This window comes from Lycorma delicatula, chromosome 10 (assembly GCF_047948215.1).
Source record: "Lycorma delicatula isolate Av1 chromosome 10, ASM4794821v1, whole genome shotgun sequence".
NCBI classification, from domain to species: domain Eukaryota; kingdom Metazoa; phylum Arthropoda; class Insecta; order Hemiptera; family Fulgoridae; genus Lycorma; species Lycorma delicatula.
Genome location: NC_134464.1, coordinates 112,419,728 through 112,438,450, shown reverse-complemented (window position 1 = coordinate 112,438,450; position 18,723 = coordinate 112,419,728). Strand labels below are relative to the sequence as shown.

General features: G+C 29.6%; 1 protein-coding gene across 2 annotated transcripts in view; it reads left to right on the top strand.

Annotated features, from left to right (window-relative positions):
• LOC142331276 (protein FAM76A-like) overlaps positions 1-14,822 on the top strand; it is a 45,541-nt gene extending 30,719 nt beyond the window's left edge. For both annotated transcript variants that reach the window (XM_075377056.1, XM_075377057.1), the window contains 4 exons: positions 1,178-1,311; positions 2,493-2,775; positions 3,466-3,552; positions 9,201-14,822. In XM_075377056.1, the coding sequence (XP_075233171.1) occupies positions 1,178-1,311; positions 2,493-2,775; positions 3,466-3,552; positions 9,201-9,341 (645 nt within the window). In that variant the 3' untranslated portion in view covers positions 9,342-14,822. The remainder of the gene's footprint in view (positions 1-1,177; positions 1,312-2,492; positions 2,776-3,465; positions 3,553-9,200) is intronic.
• The last annotated feature ends 3,901 nt before the right edge of the window (positions 14,823-18,723 follow it).

Genomic DNA, 18,723 nt, shown 5'->3' with positions numbered 1-18,723 from the left:
AAGAATAATATCATCAAATCACCAGTATGCATAAAAATTTCTAGAGGAAGAGATCATAAAATATATGACAAGTCAGTTTTTATTTTTATATATTATAGCGCAGTTTATCTGATGAAAAATCTACAATTGCTTTTTGCTGAGTAGATCTGTACAGCATTTAGTTTTTTCCATCACATATTTTATAAGTTATAACACTTGTTAGACAAGCTTTTACTGTAATGACAACTATTATAGAAGTAGTCCTAGCTATCTTTTAATGTATTATATTTTCATCGCAAAAATTTTACAATTTAAAAGAAAAAAATTGATTATTAAAATGTAATCATGAAAATATTAACAAAAGTGTTTCTTATAGATACACATATCTAGGCTATAGTAATTGAGTGATGAATTCTATCTTAATAAGTAAACTGTAATAACTCTCTTATCCTTTTCTTTTATTATTCTGAAATTTTTTTTTTATTCAGAGTTTGCTTCTCATTTTCAGTTACTTTCTTTCTCCAGATATTAAACTTTTTATTTAGTATTTAAAATTATTAAACCTTTAATATGTAATAGTTGGGACTTTCATATCACTAGGTGGCAATGAAAGTCACCAATGTCACTTATGAGAATAAATAGCAACTCTCATGAAATGCCACTTGTGACTATTATATTGCAGATTTTTTTAATCTTAATTGTCTTACTTTAATTGGTTTAAAAAAAACCTTCTACTAATTTATATCTTTATTAGCTTCAAAGAAAAAATATGAGTATTGTTATTGATTATAGTTTAAATTGGATTTCGTCATGTTTAATTATTAAATTAAACAAGGCAGTTGTTCAGTCATTTTTAAAATATCTGTTTAACTGTGTATGTATTATGATGTATGGAAGAACAGTCTGTTGATGTTTTTATAATCTTTTCACTCTTCTAACTTGAATTATCAATATAAATAAATATGCTTTTATAAGGTTTGGTATATCATTTACACAGAATTTGATTTGAAAAAGAATCACATTTGTTCATAAGAATGATCACATTCTTACAAACAGGTGCAGTTTAACTCAACAGTCATTAATTTTTATATTATTTTTATCTATTACAGGTGTTAATAACAAATATTCTTGTGTAAAACATGGTTCAGTGAGGAAAAACTAGCCTATGTAATAATTATTGTTTGTTTTTATTTTATAGGTGGATGGTAAGCTGTTATGTTGGTTATGTACATTATCATTTAAAAGAGCTCTTGCAAAAACGAAACAGTCAGATGCTGACAGAAGAGCTCATATGAAATTGGTTGCTCAGAAGAACAAAACCAAGGAAGTGAAGTATGTTATTTGACTGAATTGAATGAACAAATACAAAATGTGTTAATTTTTTAACAAATTCAAAAATGTAATTGTATTGCGATGTGATGAATCATAAATTTATATTAAAAATTCATTATTTAATTTTTATTTGTGTGCTTCACTACAGTACAGTTATGTTGGTGTATTGACTTATTTATGTGTTAAATAGTAATAAAAATAATAATTTTTTCCTCTTATATTTTAGTATATTAATATATATTTATATACACATCTATATTATTGGGGTACTGAATCATTGGTAGAACTAATTTTCTACCACTGGTGCTTTTTCTAATCAAAATGTTGCTGTTTTAAATCTGGCTCTTAAGTGGTTAAAGTTTGTATTTCAATGAGTGATTTTCCAGTCATCCTGTTTGTAATTATTAATCATTTCTCTGATAAAAGAACAGATTGTTAGACCTAATAACCTCATCATACGCTTGTTTATTATAAAAATTATTGTCCTTTGTTAAATATTCATATTTTAATGAAGTTAATTGTTGTATTTTTATCTTGTAATGTTGTAAATCATCACTTTTTATAAACATCATCAAAGCTTACATTTTACCCACGATTAATTGTTAGCCATCCAAAAATTATTGAGCTTCTCTGACATTTTCTTAAAATTTTGCTAAATTTATATATAAAATTTCCCTCAGGCTATAGTTTAACTAATTTTTGATCCTATTTTTGTTGTAATTTCATAGTGTGCAGGTTTCGGTTATTATTTGTTTATTTTTAATGATTATTGAAAACTGAGGAAAAAATTAATTTGCTGCTTTATGCAACGTAATGAATTTAACTTCTTATGCACTGTTTCTGATGTATAAGTGACCAGTCAAGAAATGATGCATTTAAGAGTGAAGTTCATTTTTATTGCCAGTCTCTGCAGTGAACAGAGTCATGACTTGATTATCATCTGCATTTCAGTAAATTTGGTATGCAGTTTGGATATTTAATTCAATGAAGAAGGCTTTAATATATTTAATTCAATGAAATTTACTTTATTTTATTTAGTGATCTTGATGTGGGACGCTTGTTGTGCTTTAAAATGACTATGGAATTTCTAGGAATGATTTTGTTATGAGCATGTTATATGTTTTGTGTTAATTTAATGAAAAATAAGTAAATAGTTTTTGTTAATTATTATTTTTTTATAGGATGCGAAGTCATAATAAGAGGCCTCAGAGAGTAGATGTTACAAAACTTGGTGCAACGGGTAATGATGCTAATACGCAAGATGGTCACAGTGGAGGAGGACCTGGAGGTCAACCGCCTCTTAAATTACCTCGTAGTGGAAATCATCGAACACATCCTGGTGATCCACTCGATGCCAATTCATCGGATCATGTAGTTGCTATGACACAACTTAAAGAGCAGATGGCTTCATTGCAAAAACAGTTATCACAGAAAGATGCTATTATATTATCAAAAGATAAAATGGTAAGTAGTTTCTTATATTCAATTTTATTTATGTAATTATTAATTACTGATGTGATATTTTGATTTTTTATTAGCTAAGGCTTATGAAATATCAGTATGCTGATAAAAAATGGGATTGATTGATTCATCATTTAGTGTTCATCCATTTTTATATTTATTCAGTTATCCTATTCTTCATCATTTTTTTTCAATATTTGTTATCTAATTCATCTCTTTCCAATATCAAATTTAACAGTCTTCGATGGCTTGGGATCACTTAACCTTGTTTTTATATTCCTACATTATCTGGGGGAAAAAAATTGTAATGTAGAATTTATGTGGGGGGAAATGCTCTTGTCATGAAAAAATTGTCTTGACATGTAAAAATTGTAAGAATCTACTGTAAAACACTGTTTACATGTGACTAGAAAAGATTAGATTTGAGTTTGGATGGTAAAAGAAGCTGAAAAATAATTTTTACTGCATTTATATGCTTTTAATTAAATTTATTTCAAATGTATTACATTTCATGCAGTGAAATTGTTTAATAATGTACACTACAAATTATACTTTGTGAACTACACTTTAAAGATAGCCACCAATTCTGCTATACATTACAAACTCGTTTATTATATTATACTATTCTAATGTATTTATAAATGATTAAATTTTGTTTCACTGTTATTAATAACTATTTTTTTCTGTTTAAAGATTACGGAACTTAAAGCAAAACATTTTACTGCTGAACAGGAATTAAGAACAAAAATGAATAATGAACAAAAGGATTTTGAAAAGAAGGTAAAGCTATGTTTTCCTAAGTTTTCTTTTAGAATATGTTTATAATAGAAATGTGTGTAAATTTTTATCATCTACTCGTAGTTAGCATAAAATAAACTTTTGAAAAAAAATAGAAAACCAACAAAATGCTTTATTTAGGTTAATCTTTTTTTTCAGTCATTTAGCTGGTTTGATGTAGCTCTCCAAGATTCTCTATCTAGTGCCATTTGTTTTATTTTGGTGTACCCCCTACATCCAACATTCCTAACAATTTGTTCTACATATTCCAAATGTTGTCTGCCTGCAAAATTTTTTCCTTTTACCTGTTTCTTCATTTATATTTCTCCAAATGTTTCTTTCTTCATCAATTTTCCGCAACACCTTTTCATTTGTCACTTTATCCACCCATCTGATTTTAACATTCTCTTATAGCACAACATTTCAAAAGCTTTGAATCTAATCTTATCAGTTACTCTAGTTCAAGTTTCACTTCCTATAATGCTACGCTCCAAACATTTACTTTAAAAAATGTTTTCTTGATGTTTAAATTAATTTTTGATATAAGCAAATTATATTTCTGACTGAAAGCTCATTTCACTTGTGCTATTTGGCATTTTATATCACCTGCTTCTTCCATCTGTAGTAATTTTACTTCCCAAATAACAAAATTCTTCTACCTCCATAATCTTTTCTCTTCCTATTTTTATATCAAGTGATCCATCTACATTATTTCTATTACATTTCATTACTTTTATTTTGTTCTTATTTATTTTCATGCAGTGGTTCTTGCGTAGAACATCCATGCCATTCATTGTTTCTTCTAAATCTTTTTTACTCTCAGCTAGAATTACTATATCATCACCAAATTGTAGCATCTTTATCTTTTCATCTTTCACTGTTACTCTGGATCTAAATTGTTTGTTAACATCATTAACTGCTAATTCTATGTAAAGATTAAACAATAACAGGGATAGGGAACATCCTTGTCAGACTGTGTTTTTTATTATGGCTTTCTTTCTTATGTTCTTCGACTATTACTTTTGCAGTTTGGTTCCTGTAAATGTTAGAATTGTTCTTGAACCTCTATACTTGAACCCAAAATTTTTTAAAATGGTGAAGATTTTATTCCAGTCTATGTTATCAAATGCCTTTTCTAAGTCTATAAATGCCAAGTTTGTCAGTTTGTTTTTCTTTAATCTTCTTTCTACTATTAATCTGAGTGCTAAAATTGCTTCCCTTGATCCTACACTTTTCCTGAAACCAAATTGGTCTTCTCCTAACACTTCCATTCTCCTCTCAATAATTCTGTACAGAATTCTAGTTAATATTTTCGATGCATGAGTTATTAAGCTAATTGTTCTGTATTCTTCACATTTATCTAAACCCCTGCTTTTTTTTGGTATCATGACAATAAACCCCTTTTTGAAGTCTGACGGAACTTCCCCTTTTTCGTAAATATTACACACCAATTTGTATAATCTATTTATCACTTCCTGACCTGCACTGCGCAGTAATTTTGCGGGTATCCCATCTATCCCAGGAGCCTTTCTACCATTCAAATCTTTTAATGCTCTCTTAAATTCAGATCTTAGTATTGTATCTTTCTTTTCATCCTTGTCTTGACATTGTGTATGCCGATGATCTGGCCATGCTCGTGGCAGGCCAACTGAAACCAAGGTAGAAGGAAAGGCAGAGAGAGCGATCAGCCAGGTGAGCAACTGGTTGGCCGATGCAAGATTTGACAGATACATGTCAGGGTACCAGAATGGGTACAGCTTTGTGTGTAAGATATTTAGGGGTATGGTTTGGCCAGTCTGATCTTTTTAATAGACACTTGAAAGAAATTTCCAATAAAGCAGAGAAAATTATCAACTCCTTGGGCCATCTGATGGGGGCCTAGAGCGGCAAAATGAAAGTTACTAATGTCAATGGCGGCTTCTGTTATTTTATACAGGGGTCCGATGTGGTACTTTGCATTTAACAGGGGAAAAATATGAAACTATTAACCTCATTACAGCAACGCATGACAATAAAGATAATAGTGGCTTACAGAACAGTATCTAACGAAGCGGTGGGAGTCCCGGCAGGAGATCCAACTGCGGGCTCTTCAGACCAAAAAGTATATGAAGTTGTGGCCAAGAATGCAGCAGAGATGTTAGTTAAAGACTGGTAAGAGATCTGGAATAATACCTCCACAGGAGTCTGGACTAGGATGCTCATTCCTGAGCTGAAACCGTGGCTTGGGAGGATAGTTGGCAACGTAGGATATTATCTGTCCCGACTTCTGTTTGTCCATGTAGAGTTTGGCGCTTATCTGTACTGGTTTGTTAGGTGAGAACTCTCGAACTGCACTTATTGTGGGCCTGAGGATACTCTACACCACACATTTTTTGAATGCCCTCGATGGGATGATCTGAAGAGAAGATACAATTTGGAAAGGATTACTGCTGAATCCCTATTTCCCTTCTTGTCTAGGGTTATTGATGAATGGAATTTCATGGAGAGACTAACGACTGAGATATTAAAAAAGAAAGGGTTCGAATATTTAGAATGAAGTGCAGTCTGAAGAGGTTATAGCACAGGAGACAAAAAAAAACACAGAGTCCTGATGGCGGGGTGGGATCTGGGAACGGCATAGCTGGGTCTGGCTCTCCTGCTTCACAGTTTGAGCGGGCAATGTAATTAGTTAAGATTGTGTCCCAGCTGCTGGGTAGGGACCCCAGGAACGGCATAGCCAGGCCTGGGCTATCTCTGTCCTGCCGGTTAGAGGCAGGCAAGTTGATTATAAAAGATCCAGAACTATTGGGAAGGTCCATTAGAGTTGCAGGACGCTCCCCTGGATTGAGTTATTAACCCGAGTGCTTGATTGCAGGACCAACCCAGGGGTGCAGAATAGAAAAAAAAGGTAAATCAGAAATGTTGAAAATTATAAATGGGTTGATAGAATGTTAAATGATACCTTTGTCTTAGGTATTAAACAAAGGAGAGAAATATATGGAGAATGTTGCAGAGGTGAAGTATGAGTTTCAGCCAAATATAAATGGCACTTTTCTCTTTACAGCTTGCATATGGATGTAAGTAAGCTGGCGTGGTTGATATAAATGTGGGGAGGGGATGGGTGTCCAGCCACCTTGGTATTTGATCTTTATTCAGTTATGTCATGTTAGCAAGAGGTTAAATCATTGGTTGCTAAACCAACCAATTGTGATGTTTCATGTTGAACTTCATAACTTTAGCTTAATGCTGAAGCTGAAGTTATTATGAAGTTTCTCATAAATGAGAGCCTCCAACAATCATATTTGGATTAGACTGCTTGCGTAGTTCGGTGATAGACTTAATGTACCCAAGTCTACAGCTGGGCCAGAAAATTTAAAGGATGTGAAGCTGTAGGAAATGAATCAAAAGTTGTTCAAGGTCAATTGCGATAGTTGACAGCATTCAATCAATTCATAATCTCATTAAAGATGATTGGCACCTTATAGTTGGTGGAATTGCTTTGGAAGTGGGTATCAGTTATGGAGGTGCCTATTCCATTATTACAAAGCCCTGTGAAACGGTTTTTAGATTTTTAAAATAAAATCAGAAACAGGTCTGATTGAAAATTTTTCACAGATTCTTGAATCAATTTTGACATGAGGGAAATAATTCTTTCAATCAAATAGGCTCTCGTGATGAGACATGTGTCCATCATTACACCCCTGAGTCTGGTGTGGGCAGGATTGAAGGGCCTTGCTCTTCAATCCTGCATATCTTACAGGAATTGTCATATCATAAAGGAAGAAATGTGTCTTCTCAGCTGAAAAGGTCTTTGAAAACATCTTTTGCGACTGAAAAAGGTATTGCTTATCAATTTTCTCCGAAAGTGTCACACTGAATGCTGCATACACTAGTATGCAAGAGCTGGTAGTAACCAGCTCTTGAACAAAAGATGGCATTAGTCAAAGAGAGATGCAGTTCTCTTTCATGTCAACACGAGGCGTCACACAGCTGTTAGCACTATAATGCTAGGATAAATGATAGATTTACTGAGAACCTATACACATACCTTCTACAGATGTATCTCTTGCGATTTATTTTTGTTTGGGCTATTGAAGGGAGGTACTAAAAGGATATCGAATCCAGAAAAACATAAGATTTGTACACAATTTACTCATGATATGTCCTCAAAATCTTTTATGAAGAAAGGATCTACAAGTTCCCCACACTTTGAGAATAATGTGTAGAACTTCAGGGAGACTACATAGAAGATCAATAAATAATGCATTTTATATTTTTCTTCTATTCTGATAATTAAAAAAAAAGTCTAGTTTATATTTGACTGACACTCATTGATTGGCTGGTCATACATATTAAGACATTTAGGTCTGAATGACTAGATAGAAATGTCATTCAAAGTGATAATGTTGAAATTTGTTAATGACTTCATAACACTGTACTGTTTTAATGTTAATCAAATAAAAGAAGTAATTGAAGTGGTATGTGAATTTTATTTTTAAGTGTTTGTCTTGAAAATTACTTGACATAAAAAAATGGAACATTGACCAAGCTCTTCTAGAAATTAGTGGAATTAAAATTTATTTCAAGTAAAGCTTTTTTTTGGAGTAAACAAACATTTGTTCATAAATGAACCTTTATTGCTAAGTAATGTTTACCCATTCTTGAAGATTTGATGTAATTCTGAGATAATAAGCAGTTTTTCTATCAGATAGTGAAGGCACATCAGTACTAGTTTTTTTTTTCATGTTGGAGCTGTGGACAAGAAGGAATGGAGGAGAATCAGACCAGTGAAATTTGAGGGCAGTTCAGAAAGTACGAGATTGTCACAGATAGATAGATACCGGACGTTCAATGCTCGGTGGATTCCAAAAATGCTCACAGAGATCCATCGAACCAAATTAAATGGGCTTTGCCTTAGACTTCCTTTCATACTACAATGTGGAAGGAAAACGTTTTTGAACAGAATTGTGGCTAGGGATGAAACTTTGATGGCCTGCGTGAACGCCGAAACATAACAGTTGAAGGCCTTACCAGTTCTCTATGCAAGCCAAAGAAAGCCCGCCAAACTTTGTGTGCGAGGAAGGTTATGGCTATGGTTTTTTGGGATGCCAAGGGAGTTCTAGTCGATTTTGTGGAGTGTGGTACGACAATTACTTCAGCAGTCTACTGTGAAACTTTGAAGAAACTTAGACGAGCCATTCACATCGCAGTATGCTGTCATCCAGTGTTGTTTTTTGCATGACAATGCTCGTCCTCACAGTGCTCGAAGAACAAGAACTTCTGAATCAATTCCAGTGGGACATTTTTGATTATCTCCCTTACAGACCAGACTTGGCGCCGAGTGATTTTCATCTCTTCAGTCGCATGAAGAAATGGCTTGTGCCACAGTACTTCGATGACAACGACGAACTTCAAAATAAATGGTTGGCTAGATACCCAGGCGGCTGAATTTTATGAAGAAGTATTTGTAAATTAGGGAAACTGTGACAAAAGCTTGAATTTAAATGGCGATTATGTTGAAAAATAGTTGTAGTTTTAAGTTGTATGTAATAAAATATTTTTCTTTTTTATTTATAGCCAGGGGTTACTTTTGGAACTGCCCTTGTTACAAAAATAAACTTGTTAATTTTTTGTTTTATTATTAATACATTTTTTATTTATTGTTTATTTAGGTAGAAATGATGAGTAGTAAAATAAAGCAACTACAAAAAGAAGTAGCGACATTATCAAAATCAAATAAGAAACACCTTGGTGGTAGCACTGCTAGTGGAGCTGGAAGTGGTAGTGGCACTGACAGTCCTTCAATAACCTAACCGTAGTGTGTTCTTAGTTACATTATTATTATTATTGTAATTTATACATAATATGTGTATATAATTGACTTTTTTTGTGAACTAATTTTTTGATAATAACTAGAAAAAATTTTAAACCATAATATATATGTTTGATAAATTTTAATTTATTAATTTTATTTGATATATAATATATTATTAAAAGTTAGTTCATCGTTTATAGAACTCAGTTAATTATTCATTAAAATCTATAAACTTATTATTTTAATTAATTAGTATATTTTTTCAGTTTTTAATATTTTAGTAATTAAAATAATTATAATCAGTAATACATTTATTTATTAAAATTGTTATTGAATTTATTATTTAATTTAAACTAAGTTTATCGAAAGTTAAAATTAAGTGTTTATTGTTTCCTCGTTTAAGTTCTATAGATTTTGTTAATTTGCAACTTTATATTACAAGTATATTTCACTTCATCATAAAAACAATAAGTGAGTGTGTACTCAGTGACATGTTTAGTTGAGACTATGGAGTAGCATACATTGTGACTTTCTTACAGGAGTTTATAACTACTGTTCACAGTAAAAGCAGTCTATTTAGTTACTGGTCATTCTAGTTCATTACACCACTACCTAAGTTATCGATATAATTTCAACAATATTTTTGTTAGTTATACTATTTTGTGTAAGATCAGCTATAACCTATAATAGCTACACTGTAATAACAAAGTATAAAAATATTGATTAAGGAGGTTTAAATTTAAAGAAAATGATCTCTCTTTGAATCAGAACACTATAATCATTCATTAATCAGTTCTGGAAATCTGTCAACTGATTTATAAACATGCATGTATGAAAAAGCATGATGTAATACGTGTTAATGATAAAAAGAAATGCACATGGAAATATTAAACAATATGCAATCACAAATTAAACATTTTATTCACTTTTCCCACTGCTGACCATGAATTGCAGTTTTTTTAAAAAGAATAATATTTCAAATCATCTCTGTTTAACAGTCTCAACTAAACGTGTCAGTTAGTATAAGTAAATATTATCCTATTTGCATAAGTAAATAATTTTAAGTTTAACACATTCTGTATCTTCCAAAAAAAAAAAAAATTATGGGTAGTTTATTATTATTATTGTTATTAATTTTAGTTTAACTTTCATCCAGTTAAGTTTTATTTTTTAATGTAGTGAATTTTATCTATATATTCATTTTTTCTTATATTTTAAAGATATTTCATAGTATAATAAAATTTATCTTATATTTTTATAGTTTTATTTTTTTTTTAAAGTAATATAGTTAAAAAAGACATTAGTGCTGGACGTCTAATAGATGAATATTGAAGTTTTTGTGATTACCAAAAAAAAATGTCATGGACAGACAAATTTTTTGAATTCAAAACATTTTTGGTATGAAGTGGGTATCTTTTTCACCTTTTACAAGATACCATGCAGGCCTGTTGCTTCCTTATATGATCTGTAGTAAGAATGCAGAAGTTTTTTTGCCAAGAGATTTTTTATTGTCAGGCTGCTGTGTAGCTATATGTTTAATGTAATGACTATGATGGGTATTCATCTGGTTCACATTACGTGGAATTGTTAGATGCTTTATTCTTTTTGACTTATTGAAATGAATCAAATAAAATAGCTGGAAGTGGGATAATAATCTAATGCTACACTTTATCACATTCAAGAATGTGGTATACAGTTTTTAAGCATGTTGTGCTAAAAAACCATATTCATTTTAACTGAAAAATAATAGAATGGCAATACAGATAATATTTTTTAGTATTATTAGATAATAATTTAATAAAATGTCCACTTAAAATACTATAGTCCAATGGTTCTTAATTTAAATTTCTATGTACATAGAAACAAATACATAATCAGTTTTTATTAATTACCTTCTCTTTCGCCCTTCCAGCATGTTTTTGGACAGATTTGGCAATCAAAGAGCCCTTGCTTTCTGCTTTCTGTCATCTTCTGAACACTACTGAAAAAACAACTAAACCACTTTCAAATTCCCTCTACCGACTAAACTAGAAAACAGAACAAACAAGGAATGTTCTGTACACAGGCAGAGTAAAAAAAAAAACTACCTTCCACCAGCACACCAGGGTCGTCGGCATTGCAGGAGCAACGGTGCTCTCTCTCCCTCGCAGCCTTGTGTGCACCTTCCTATGTGCGCATGTGCACAACAGCCAAACTCCATACCGCTGGAACTGAGAAGAACACATTTCCATACAAAGATTTTTGTATCTTTTTCATAAACTATTATGGGATGGCTACGGACATTAAGCTTGAGGATTACATATAAATTGTACAAAAATAAAGAAAGAATTAAAAAAAAAAGGACTCATTATATTAAATGTTATCAATAATATCGACTGGAAATAGGAGGTCCTCTGGATTTCCACACTGCCTATACGTGAGCTGCCACTGGACATAGGTAAAAAATAATTAACAATTTTAAAATCAATACAGTATAAAAAAAAAGTATTAGTGACCTATTATAAATTTTTTGTTTAATATTACCACCTTATATTGTGCCCTGTATACAAATAAATTCAAATTATATTTGACTGTAGGCTAAGTATTATATTAATTTTTGTTCATTTTTATTTAGTATTGCTAATATTAAAAGATCTCTTTGGATAAGCGGGGTAGTGTTTTTGTCTTTTGTTTGGAAGTTTCTGGATTGAAATCCCATTAAGGCTGGTTAATTCTATATCAATTGAGAAGAACCAGAACCTGGTATATGACAATCGGTGATTTTACAGGAGAAGGAAAACGTTTTTTAAGTTCATTTTATGTTTTTAATTGACAAAACTTAAATAATTCTATAATTCTACATAAGAAATGCACAAAAGTAAAAAATTAATGTTAATTATACAATTTTTTTGTAACTTACAAAGTTCTGGTTTTTAAAACTTCACTTCTAAAAGTGTCACATATATGAGGTTTTGGGAGGGTGATTCAGTTTTAATAAAAATGGTAATTTATTGAAATAAATAGCAATTTATTGATACAAAAATTGTAAAAACTATTGTAAAACATTATAAAATTGTAACAAATATTTTGTAAAAATTGTAAGTTATGTTTTTATTAAAAAAAATTTCAAAGCAGAAGAAATTAATTCTGAAAAATACAAAAATATTATTATAAACAATCTTCCAGCAAGTTATCGAAAAATGATGTTTATAATTATGTTTAAAGATAATGATCTTCATATTTCCATTTTTAGGCTTGCTGAATATAAAGGTTTGAACGCTATATATCTGAAATTAATTTTCTGTGGTCGCTGAGGTAACTTTGAAATCATCTCTGAACTTTAATTTATGTTCTATGATTCCACCACCATGTAATTTAGTACATTCCATGTACTATATCATTAATGGTGGAATCTCCTACTTTTATCCATCAGTAAGACTTGTTACTGATGGATACTTCATGAGTTTTCAGTCTTTGTATTCACTAAAAAAATTCATGAGTCAGCAATACCATTTCATATGGGAATGGTTTTTTGTGTTTCTTCTGAAGCAACATAATCTGAAGGCAAAAGTCTAATGTGATTTTTCAGTTTTAATTCAATAATGGCAAGGAATAGAGTCTGCTTCCATTTGAGCAATTCCAAAGCAAAGATATTTTTATTTTGTCAACAGTTGTCGCTCCAAATAATAATTTTTGAAAAGTTCAAACAATTTTCAATGCAATTCATTAGACAGAATACAAAAAGGGAAGAAGTTAACGTCTTCACTTTCATCCCATCACACCAACTTGTGATGGGTGTTCAGATCTTAAATTGTGTAATTATGAAGATAAAGCTTTGTCTTGAAGTATAATGCACTCGCAGTAAGGGAAGATACTAATTTCATGGCTTCTACATCAACTGTTAGGACCTTGCATTTACCCTTGACAGATTCCTTTTTATTATGTCTTTTTCTGTTCGTCCATCTGTTTTATCTTGTTGATGTTTATTATATGACTGTGGAAATATTTTTTGGCTTTGTATACTATAAATAACACATCTATATTTTCTAGGATTAAATATAGAAATATTCAGTTTTTTCATTAATATTTTCAAACTATACCTACTTATGCAAAAACTTCAGCAAATGGTTTTTGCACTTATGATTTTATTTGCCAATATGTCCTGACATGTCAGGTTTTCTCAATATTCCAACTACAAACTGTTTGTAGTAGAGTTCATGACCCAACTACAAACAGATCAGATACCTAGGGGAAGAGTTTTTACATACATAATTTTACAAACTTCCAGTCATTGCTTCCTAATTTTTTGATGGTACACAAAAGTACCTTTACAACAACCATTACTTTCTGGTCTTATATTTCTTAGTAGGAACAAAATCGATATGAGTTGTAAGTAATAATAATAATAATAATAATAACAACTTCAAAATAATGTCTTTTACTCCCCCAATTTATGTCAAATTATTCTGTATATTTATTCTGTTTTCTTCTGGAATATCAAAGCATTGTTGTATGTTAACCTTTTGCATAGCGTGCTCTTAACATTCTTCCTTTCCTCTGTACATTATGTTTATCTCTTTTATTTGCTTTACTGCAGTGAAAACCAATATACTTTGATCCCTACTGTCTTAGTAATTTATTTTTTTCCATAAAGCAGGATAATTGAAATGCTTTTCTCATTTTTTTGATGATGCAATACTCAATCATTTTTTACTCCTAATAAGAGAAAAAGTTTTATTTTCATGATCAGATGCATTGTCAGTGCGGGGTGTTTCATAATTATCATTTGCAGAATCAAAGATATTAGGATCATCAACCGCTGTTACAGAATCAGACATGTCAGTGTCAATATCACGTACATCAAATTTTGGATCTCAGTCTGAATCATTAGAAAAATTTGGATCTAGTATATCAGGAAATGAAAGTGAATTTACTACCCCTTTGAATTCATCCTTTCAATAGTCTTTCAATACTTATCAAAAAAATTGTGTCATTACCAGCCATCTGAAAGAAAAAAAACTTATTAAGTATATTGTAACATTGTTGAACTATCACTGAAAATATCAAAAATTCTCTTAACTTAAATTGAAAACCAAATTTTGCAGATATTTTTTCAAATTTAGGTTTCATAATAATTCTGTTTTATCTTTTTTCACTAAGTGCTCTGACAACAAAAGATTATTTTACAGGTTGAACTGCCTAATATTAACCTCTATTTAAAAATTTTTAATTAGTGAAATTTTTATTTAAAAACAGTACTGGCTTAATAGAGTTAAGTACAAAACAAGTATTTGCTCAAATTTACGTTGATCCTGAATATAGATTGACCCCCTATTTTTGAATCTTAATTTTCAGGAAAAAGTTAGTAGAAATTCTTTTTCCACCAAATAAAATTTTACCCCCGATAAGAAATAATATTCAAAATTTATTATAGATAATATTATACATACATACTATTTATTATTGTATTACATTAGTACTTTATTACACTATTTTATAATATTATATATACTTGCTTAAATATTATATCTAAATAGTAATATCATATGATTTTTAGTAAGAAATATTTTAAAAGAAATAATGATTTTAAATGTTTATTTAAATCATTTTTCTATATTTTCATGAAAAAAAAAACATTAAAAAATTCACTACTTCACAAAAATTCACTTGCAACAAATGAACACTTGAATTGATGCTATCAACACTACTGCCATCTGAAAATAGAATATTGTTTTCATTTTTTTCCTTCCATGGAATATAATCTTCTGTTCAATTTTTTTTTCTGTTAAAAAAAGAAAAAACAATATTGTTTCAAATAATGAAAAAAATATTCTATTTTCAGCAGGCAGTAATGTTGATAGCATCAATTCAAGTGTTCATTTGTTGTGAGTGAATTGTTTAAGGTAATTAATGTATTGCTAATGCAACAGTTTTTAAATCCTTGTTTAGTGCTATCTGGTGTTATTAAGTTCCATGATAATCCATTCAAAGAAGCTAACTAAAGGTTTTTTTATTCTGCTAATAGATGTTAGTTAATGACTATTGCTTTGCATCCAATAATTAACAATTTTTTTAATGATTATCTTTAAACACTTGTTCATAACTACATCCAAAACCTGTGAAGTCATACCAGCAGGTATTGTAACTACATTCATGGTTAATTATTTACTTCCAATTTTACATCTTTGGTCAAAAGATCCCTGAATTCATGTAATATTAATATGGATTGCTGTCTTCTAAGACCTAATCTGGATCAAACCATTTTAAGCCATTCTTTCACCAAAGACTCATCCATCCAAACCTTTTTCATTTATGTACAAGTATGAGAAATGTAGTTAGTTTTTTGTATTGTTTCTTTTGACAATGTTTTCTTCTTTAAAATCACAAATGGTGACAATTTTGATCTATCAACTAACACACACATAGCATAACAGTTATCCATGATTTTTCATTTACATTTCTTTTAATTAATACAGATTTTTCAAGTTTTGTGTTGACTGTTGTGTTTGTCGAAATATCAAATAAGAAAATGGGAGTTTGATCAGCATTACCAATTCTGTCTAGTGGATAATCGTGTGCTTTTAAATTAATAATGTATTTCAGGAAAGTATTAAATTTTTCCTCTAATTCACTGGTAATCATTAAGCTAATGTACAATGTCTTACTTGCCTTACTTAGCCTACACTAGCCTTACTTTTCATTGTGCACCTACACCAACCCAAACTTCCTTAAAAATGTTCTACACCTTTTTCTTCAGCAACTTTTTGTTTATGTCCCTTGTAATATAAACCTAAAAGTTCTATTTTATTTAATGAATTCGACAACTAAATCATCTATTTTGAAAACAGCCCACCTGCAGTCCTCTGAAACATTTCCGGAAAGATATTGTAGTTAGTAAGGTCAGTAATTAAGTTAATGTAAACAATTAAATAATAAATTATTTAATTATTAATAAGTAATAAATAGTTAATTTCTTCTTCTCATTACATTATGTCAGTATCCCATGTATGTAGGTCAAGTTTAATTACTTCATTCTAACTGTTTGAAAAACACCGGAGTAAATAAATAAACGTCTACTTTAGTATTAATTTTATAATGATACAACTAAGAAATTTACTCTACTTGCTAAAATACAAATTAAAACTTTGATAGCTTGATTAATCCACCAGAAAATTTTTGAGGTTGGACTTTTTTTTAGCTATTTTTCTTTTCCATTCAGTATGATATATTAATTTCTTGCCTTTTCACCAACATTTAGAAGTGATACTGATTTTTTTTATGAAAATTTTTAATACTTCAAATATAATTAATTATAAGTATACAAAAATATAACTCACTGTATCGGAACTAGCCCACTACTAAAATCAATAACCTAGATAGAGCTGTGGGTGGTCACATGACTTAGATGGTAACCTACCGTCAGTTGATTGGAAAATGTTGGTTTTACAACCAAATTATGAATGTTTCCTTTGGGGAAACCAGGTCTATATTTAAGTTTAAAAAAAAGTGTTTTGTAACTTCTGGGACATAATTTTAATCATAACATATGTAGTTCAGCACTACTGACAATAACTTAATAGATTTTGACCAAAATTGGAGAATGTGAGTTTTGCCTTTTTTGTACCTTCTCATATAATTGTGTATGTAGACTAGCTATGATACAATATTTAGTTTAGCTCATAATTCCAAATAAAAATTGGCATTTTTATTTAATTTTTGTGATAGCTGTTATTTAAGATGTTTTAATTAATTGCATATCATTAATTGATTTTCTTCTATCAAACCAGTAACTAGTCACATAAAAGTAGTTTAGTATATACTTTTAGTATACGGTACGTTGTTAGTAGCCAAATTAAGTTAATAAATATTGGAATAATTATATTTGTTAAGCATTGCAATGGCGACTTCACTCGTCAGTAAATTTATTTTCTAAAACTGTCTGTCCAAGATATTTAAATATTATGTTAATAATAATATTCATTGTATCTTAAAGTTTATAGTTAGAATGTTTTAATTTTGATAAAAGTATGCAACAGAAATAAGTGTGTTTCTAGTTATTTATCACGGAATGTTTTTTATGTATTAATAATGTTCTATATTCTTTTATTAATTGTAAGCTTTATAAGGTTAAATTATTTGGTTTGATTTATTTTTTACGTTTTTTATTCATTGTATTGCATATAATTTTAATACATATTTTAATCTGTGTCCACAGAAATACAGTATTACCATAATATAATACCTAATGTTATATTGTAGGCCAGCGATGGCGAACTTTTTTGTCATGTGGGTTAATGGTGTGATTAATTTTACTTTGAACTGAATTCTGAATTACGAGTTGCTCATGAATGAGCAATTAAGATATGAAATTTGAAACCATATACAATTTTATTTCATTGTAAATTCACAAGCTATTTTATTGATTTATTATCTAGATGTAAAAAATATAGAAATATAGTATAAAAATTATATGACAGTCAATATAATCAAAAACTATTTAATGTGAAATTTATTGTTTATTTTAAAGTAATTCTTGTATGCATGGTACATATTTAATATTCATTAATTTTACACATGCATTCAAGTCTCTTTCTTTTATAAGATTTAATAAAATTCATTGATGAAAAGAATTGCTCAAATGCATATGTAGAACCAAACATTGTTAAAAATGCATTTGCCAATTTCTTCATTGCATTAAAAGTGCGTGATGAGGAATCCCATATAATTTGTCCAGTTCTTGTTTCTATTATTTCATTTTTGTCAGAAATCTTTTCATAAATCTGAGTCTGTAATTAAAATGCCAAATTTGCTTTTTAGTATAATACAGTTTTGGGATTTTACTAATTCCATTTTTAAATTATCAGTACCTAACCGAGTGAAGAAGCTCAACTCCACTTTTTTAAATTCGATTTTGTGGAAACAAAATAAACTGTAATGTATTTTTCAACTGTTTAAATTTTTTAAATCTATTTATAAAAGCCTGTTTTATTTCTTCCGTAATTATTATGTATTTATTAGAATTTCCTGAATAACAATATAGTTTCCAAAAAATACACAAATTTTGAAAATGGTTTCTGTAAGTATGGAAAATATTTCAATATGTTCATTTTTAAATCGTTTTTCTATATATCAAGTTTTTTCATAAATATTTTTATATTTTCAAACATGTTCAATACATATTTATCACATCCCTAAAGTTTTTTGTTCAGTTTATTAAGATGCTGAGTGACCTCGTTTACAAACATTAAATCATTCAACCATTCTGTATTTGATAACTTGTCATAAATGTTATTTTTTTAATGTAAAAATAGTTTAATTTCCTCTACTAAATTTACAAATCAACATAAAACATGACCATGACTCAACCACCAAACATTATTCTACATAAAAGTCCAAAGAAT